The sequence below is a fragment of the Monopterus albus genome, unplaced genomic scaffold, assembly GCF_001952655.1.
Source record: "Monopterus albus unplaced genomic scaffold, M_albus_1.0 scaffold47.1, whole genome shotgun sequence".
NCBI lineage: Eukaryota > Metazoa > Chordata > Actinopteri > Synbranchiformes > Synbranchidae > Monopterus > Monopterus albus.
Genome location: NW_018127927.1, coordinates 445,259 through 453,036, shown reverse-complemented (window position 1 = coordinate 453,036; position 7,778 = coordinate 445,259). Strand labels below are relative to the sequence as shown.

Here is a 7,778-nt window from a genome sequence, read left to right as displayed (position 1 = left end):
CAGTGAAAAGAGACCCCATGTTTCCTAAAAATAGAGCCAAGGGGAAGTAAATACAAAGAAAAAAGCAAAGGCCCCAAAATGGAGCCCTGTGGAACCCCAGATAACAAAGGGGTTGTCACAGATTCCACATCTGCCAGCCCGACAGACACTGATCTACCCGATAAATATGACTGAAACCATGCTAGGGCAGCACCACGAATGCCCACTAAATCCTGAAGGCGAGATATCAAAATGTCATGGTCCACCATGTCAAAGGCAGCAGTCAAGTCCAACAGGACACTACCAGGAGGCGACTGAGTGAAACTGCAAGGGAGTGAGCTGACTGAAGGACAATGGATGACATCACATCACATCACATTCTCCATATACTCATGTTACATATAAATCACTTACATATAAACATTTATTATTCAATCCTTTATATTAATGAGTATTTTCAGTTGATTATTTCAGATTTATGAGTATAAGATTTTTCTGAGTATGTGTGTTTATGTGTAATGGAATTATATTACAGCATGTTACAGTAAAAGTTACAGTATATTTACACAATAGTTTAATCACATTATGTTTGTTACAAATGTGTTGTGTTTTAAATTCAAGTTTTGCGATTCTCACTATTTTCTGTGTACACTCAGGTTCACTGCAGGCCATTGGTGGTGATCGCCCAAGGGAGATTCCTGGAGACTGTTTTCCCCATAATTCGTCATCACTGGGGTTTTTGCGTCTCTGGAGACCCATCTGGGGGTCGTCCAGGAATTTTTTCCCAAAACCTGGGTTTTTGCCGCAGTGATGTGACAAATGCGTGTATTGATGAAAAGACCAGTGTTTAAGAGGGCAGAAGGTGTTTGCATTGAAGCTGTTTCTTTTACAGTACAGATGTGTGAATAATTGAAACTGTGTTATGTGTAAGGGAAGGAGGATCACCTTGTCATTTATTCTTTTTGTTATTCAGTTTTTATTTCCAATCTATTATAATCAAATAAAAAAGTGTGTACTATTGTTATGACCCAGGGGGAGAAAGAAGACGTGGGGCAGATTACCTGACGTCCTCTGCACAGACTAAGACTAAAAACTAACAACGTGATCCTGTATCCCGCCCTCTCAATGCTATTTCCATAACATTGTTAAATAAATGATTATTGGCACTGTAGTAATTTTCTCTGTGCATTGATTTTACCCACGACACTTCAAATCATCATGCATCCCAACTGTGCAAAACCTCTACCTGAGCTCAGAGTTGTCAGCCTCTCGCCTCTGAAGTGGAGGCCCACCAGCATCCTGTTTGTCCATGCCTTGGTAGCTCTGAGGTGGAGAGATGGGCTCATAGTTCTCTATTGGGCGGCCTCCTCGCTCTGGAGACTTACCAGGCCTGAAGATGAAGAACAGGGACGAAAGTTAAACAGATGATGGATAATAAGTCCGATTCACACTGATTGTATTCAGGGTTAAGTGTTTGGTCCCTGTACCTGGCCCTGGGCTTGTCAGGGGCATTCTCTGGTGAAATTCTATTGGAAGGTCTCTGGTGGTGTGAGGCCTGAACCTGGTTTTCAGGACTGTAGCGGCTGGGCACCTTGGCTCGACCTGAAGGGGACAAGGGTGGCACCATGCTCTGGAATGTGGATGAAGATGAGGAAACTGCAGGAGGGTCTTGATTCTGGGCAAAGTCCTGGGTTATAATACGCTGCATGACAAGAATCACAAAACAAAATTATTAACCAGGTCACCAGGTATGCGCTGCATTACTTTATCTGACTCTCAAGCATTTCTTACCGAAATGTGGTCTGCCAAAGTCATGACCCGGTGAGTCTTGGGGACCTGCGAGTAGCTGTCTGCATGCGAGGAGGCGGGCTGCTGGGAACTGGGCTGTGTTGGCTCGCCTGATGGACGGTAACAACTCACGTCGTAAGCCCGCATGCCAGCTGGTGAGGTTTGACCAATGACAGAGCATTGTTGTTTTAAGATTTAATCAGGTTGAGGTGAAGCATGATGAAAAGGGGAGGAGCCAATATGCTATATAAAGTGCTGTAGTAGTGAGTTCATGTGACAAGAGTAACTTCAACTGGAGTCTGGTAACTAGACTGTGCAGAGCAAGGGTAAGTCATTCAAATTATCCTATGTTTACTCCATTAGCACCTAAATTTAACTTTCATAACCAGTTCTGACTCACCACTGTTATGTCTTCTTTGACATCAAGTACAAAATGCTCAACTTGCTTTGCCCAGGGTCCACTTTTGCAAAATGACAGGGAGCCAGGGGCCCATTAACAAACAATACTTATCAGATAAAATGAATAAACATTAAATGGCCCATAACTAATCTTCTTTAAAATTATTTTCAAATTAACTAACTTATTTTGTTGCATTTAATAGGATCCAACTGCATGTTAGTTGTAAATGCTTTGGTTACATTTGAATGTTTATATACTGTAACCTCTTCCATCATGAAATCACTGAAATGTTGGAGTGATTCATAAGTACAAACCATAAACAAACTGATCCTACCATGAACAAAATTAATAGTATATCTGAGCTTTTAGTGCATCAGAATTAAATGTACAAATGGCATGACTTCATTTACATCATACTGTGACACTTCTTGACTATACCTGCTTAGTGTGAGGGATTGCATCCCTTTTCCTTTGAGAGCTTGCTGATGTTTGGATTATGAAATGTGAAGGCAATGTGCATGCACTGGTTGAGATGCCAGTCTGAGAGTCTATTGTGCTTTTTGTCCTTAATCAAGATTCATCGCTGAAAAACCTCACTTGGCGATGCTAGGGGCCGTCCAGTCCCTGTACGACCGGAGCAGGAGCTTGGTTCGCATTGCCGGGAGTAAGTCAGACTTTTTCCCGGTGCATGTTGGACTCCGGCAGGGCTGCCCTTTGTCACCAGTTCTGTTCTTTATGGACAGAATTTCTAGGTGCAGCCAGGGGCCGGAGGGAGTTCGGTTTGGGGATCTCGTCTCTGCTATTTGCAGATGACGTTGTCCTGTTGGCTTCATCAAACCAGGACCTTCAGCGTGCACTGGGATGGTTTGCAGGCGTGAAGCGGCTGGGATGAGAATCAGCACCTCCAAATCCGAGGCCATGGTTCTCAGTCGGTAAAGGGTGGCTTGTTCCCTTCAGGTTGGTGGAGAGTTCCTGCCTCAAGTGGAGGAGTTCAAGTATCTTGGGGTCTTGTTCACGAGTGAGGGAAGGATGGAATGGGAGATTGACAGGCGGATCGGTGCAGCTTCTGCAGTAATGCGGTCGATGTACCGGTCTGTCGTGGTAAAGAAGGAGCTGAGCTGTAAGGCGAAGCTCTCGATTTATTGGTCGATCTACGTTCCGACTCTCACCTATGGTTATGAGCTTTGGGTCATGACCGAAAGGGCAAGATCCCAGATACAGGCGGCCGAAATGAGGGGGGACTTAAAGCAACGTAAGATTTAAAAAAAACAAAAAACAAACAACAACAAAAAAAAAAAAAGCACGTTGCATGTCTGTTAATGCCTTGTTTCTGTAACATTCTGGGGCGGTTATAAGGCGGGAAAAGTTACTATGTCTGCATTATGCCAGTTAAAATATGTGGTTTCTCAATTACCTGCTTTGTTTAGAGTGTTACACATTGGTACATATACCATTGTTTACCTATCTACGGAGGAGAAATTCAGATTAATTAACACCGTAGTGGTTCACTGAGATGTCCACTTGCAACACAACACCAGCAACAGAAGTTGTGCACTTTCACAAACTATCCTCTCCTTTTTAGGAATGATGTCAACATTCTGAAATAATTATAGACTATTGGGAGTTATGAGGAGTGCCAAGATAATCTAAAGGTACCCAAGATAAACATTAAATGGCTGGAAATGAGCAAAATGAGCAGCCATGGGGACTTCAACAAGTTCAGCAACCACAAATTGCTTGCCCTTCTTGGCTAGTTCCCAAGTCACACCAAGCAAGGCAGCAGTCATGTTCTCAGCAGTAGTCATTGCATTTGTTAGGATTGTTGATGTGGCAGAATAAGACAAGTTCAAAGTTAACATCTTCTCTTTCCTTGTGGTGCTAGCAGGAGGGAACACTATACTGAAGCCAGCATGTTTTGTCGTATCATGGCACTTGATATTAGCAACCTCGCATATGGCAATTTAAATTTTGCAAATTAAACAGTAGTTTGGGATTTGCATGAGGTGGCAAAATAAAGGCAAAATCCTCTGTCAATTTTTCACTGAATTGCTTCTTTTCATTGTCAACCTTTCTGCATTTGCTGTCCTCATTCATCTTTGCTAAAAACATCAACTAGCAGCAGCCCTGCGCAGGTCAAAAGTGCCTAAATATAAATCATTCAGGTCATAGTAAACTGAAAAAACTTCAGGTCGAAGACGTTTCACCTCTCATCCAAGAGGCTTCATCAGTTCTGACTGACTGGTGTTGAGCCGGAGATATTTATCCCCCTTGGTGGTGTTTCAGTCCTTTGAAGGCCAACAATGTCCCTTAACGACTGAGTCGTTATAGCCCAGTATCGGTGAGAGTCGTTACCTGTCTTTGAATCCTCCCCTGTCGACCGACGCCTATTGTCCTGGTGGGCATGTTTGGGCAGAGATCTCAAAACAGGATTGTAGATGGATGACAAGTTGTGTCTTAGTCCACCACCCCTATTTAGTCAGGTGTAAGATATTACCCAGTTCTTCTAACCAGGAACTCAGAGAGACCACTTGGATATATAAAAAATAACCTTGCTGGTTTATTCAAAGGATCACAGGTAAAATTAACATTACACGTCCAGGCATCTTCCACCCCCAAACCTGCGCACAGGCAGCATGGAGGATAAAAGACCCTGAACCCTCATGCCTATACAATTTTATCCCTTGGTTGGGCTAGCCCATGCTACACAGGAACGTCAACCGTGACGTCACCTGATATGCCAGCTTCACAGCTGGCCGTAGCAATAGTCAAAACATGGAGAGAATCAATGTGTGTGTGAGTGTTGATCATGTGGTGTGTATCTAAAAACATACAGGACGTTCAGGGACATGTCCGGACATTAAGCCTCGGAAGATATTATGATTAAGATTACGGCTGAACATATCATGCTACTAGCAATATTCATCCTGCCTGCAGACTCTTCAATCTAGTTGACCTTGGCCTAGATGCAGCCTGCAGAACTCATGACAATGAACTGAGCATTTAACAGCCTGAGCTAGACATCCTGGCCACACTAAACATTCCTATACAACAAGTATCTAATCAATATCTACCTGAGTAAGAAATTACCTAACAAAATGAAGAATTTTAACAAAAAGCCACAATCCACCTGGCCTGGTGGGGAAAGGATGGCTTGGAAAGAACACAGTTTTAGATATTTTCATGTCTTTATGAAGATATGGACAAAAAGGAAACTGTTTATAGACATTTTCATGTCTTTTATGTTTTCCCGAGTTACAAAAGATTTGACCAAGAAAAACATTGTTTAACTGAATTTGTCCTATTTCTCTGAGAGTTTTAAAGATTGAACTGGATGAGCTTTGATATTTTTGTTTACAAATTATTTTCCCCTTGTGAAAGCTTGAATCATGGCAAAAAGGAAAAAGAGGAACAAACAATGGCCCAATCTGCCACCGCCCTACCCAGAGCCATCTGAGCCAGATTACGTGAGAAAAATCTCTGTTGTTTATAAGCTATTATTTCTTTGTAGCTTCTTCCGGTTCTTTCAAACCAGGAACTCTCAATGAGACGAAAGAGACTGCTTTAGATTTTATAAAAAATAACCGTGCTGGTTTATTCAGAGGATCACAGGTAAAATTCACAGGACACGTCCAGAGCTCTCTCACCCCTCTGCCTGCAGGCAGCAGAAAAGCTGAAGATGTCTGGACCCAACAACCTATATAATATTAATCATTTTTGGGCTAGCCCATGCTACAAGGGGCGTCAAACCGTGACGCCACCCGATAAGCAAGCTTTGCAGCTGCTCTATCGTTTAGCCAAAACATGAGGAAAAGTCAAGGTGCGTGACTGTTGTTTTCGCGGTGTGTATCTAAACAATTGGACATAACCTTACACTTTAAGACAAATATTAAGACTAGCATTACAGTTGACCCTAAAAGCTCTTTTCCTGTAACCTTGGCGTGCCTGCAATTTTACTGCAGGCTAATAGTTACATCAAACTAGTCACCCTGTCTGCACTAAACATCTTCTAATACAACAGATCTCTAATCCATATCTATCTAACTAAGAAATAACCTAACACCACCATCCTGGCTCCTTTGGTGGGAAACACACAGCACCACATAATAAACTCCCAGTGCCCACAACTGCAGAAGGGGCCAAGAAGGAGAAATTACACATCCAGAACTCCCTTGGATGAGAGGTGAAACGTCTTCAACCTAGAAATCTAGTCCAGTTGATTTTTTCTAAGTTTTTTCAGCTGTCTAAATGTAAGGCCAAAGAAACATAGTGGCAGCCTGTGACACATGTCACATGACACCATGCAACAGCCAGTGTGTGCAGCCCTTACGGAAATGAAGTGTCACCTTTTTGCACACTCGATTTATTTTCATTGTGAATTAGACAGTGGTATGCTGGCCGGCTGGCACCCTACTGCCGGCAATGCGAACCAAAGTCATGCTGTTTGGGCTGATTTGGCCCACAGGCTGTAAGATGAGTATCACTGTTTTAAACAACCTTTCATTCAATATTCTACATCCAAGAACATATACTGTATGTTCAAACTGAGTTTGTGTTTATACCTGCTGCCTGTTGTTGCCCATCTTCTGGTTTGTCCTGTTGTGGCTGGACTGGGGAACTGTCAGGACTGATAACCTCAATGGCCCCTCCACCAGTATTGTCATATCGACTAGATGTCACTGCTGGACAAGTACAGACACAGAGTTATTTCTGCAAGCAAGGACACAATATTGAGGTTTGGTCATGCTATAAAAAGCTGTACTTCAAGAAAATATTGCATTTCAGGCTTAACTAATTTGTGTGCTAATCCAATCAGCTAACTGATGATGTCACTGTGTCATAGTGCACTTAAGTGCAGTTTAAATAAGGTTCAGCATCTCCTAAACCATGTGTATCCAACACACTTACAGCTGCTAGAGGAGTCAGAGCTCTGAGAGCCTCGCTCTCGTGAGTCTTTGTCAGAGGCTATGTGCCGTGTGATGATGACATCAATGAAGTTAGCGGCTGTGATAGTCGTCTTTCCACGAGTCCGAAGCTCCTCTTCGATACGGGACTTTGAGGTTTGAGGGCCCTTATCCTTAACCCCGATGCCAGGGCCCTCAGAGTAAGCTGGATGGGGCTTACCTACTGGCAGAGACATAGCATCATATGGTGACTGCATGGATCGTCTTTCTGCCTCCTGTTGCTGCTGTTCGGAGAGGCTGGCTGCTCGCCGAGGTGCAGCTGACGAAGACATGTCATCGTCCCGTTCATGTTTGCTCTCCTTCACCTTCGTCACGTCCATCTGCGGGGCAGAGGCTGCAGCGTCCACCAGCGCAGCCAGGGCATCAGCTGCAGTGCTGTAGCGAGAGCTACCCTGTGCCGCTGCTGCTGAATGGGGCCTGATGAGAAAAGCAACAGATGGCATTAATTATATTTCTCATGGGGTTCAGTTGTAAGACATGGTTTGTTAGTCTGACAATCTGGAGTCTACTGTCTAGACCTTCAGTGTAAACTAAGGGTATCTAGCACACACTCACACAGCTGCCCAAAATGTAATCAGTTATAAAAACTGAGAAGGAACCCCTATGCATAGATTAACAGGCTCACGTGCACAGAGTATAGGTAATCTGAT

The 7,778-nt window shown here is 43.4% G+C and overlaps 1 protein-coding gene across 1 annotated transcript in view; it reads right to left on the bottom strand.

Annotated features, from left to right (window-relative positions):
* The window catches only part of ncor1 (nuclear receptor corepressor 1), a 92,401-nt gene that overhangs the window by 13,223 nt on the left and 71,400 nt on the right, over positions 1–7,778 (bottom strand). The window contains 5 exon segments of the mRNA XM_020600558.1: positions 1,226–1,369; positions 1,467–1,681; positions 1,771–1,919; positions 6,727–6,843; positions 7,073–7,640. Of these exon segments, the coding sequence (XP_020456214.1) occupies positions 1,226–1,369; positions 1,467–1,681; positions 1,771–1,919; positions 6,727–6,843; positions 7,073–7,640 (1,193 nt within the window).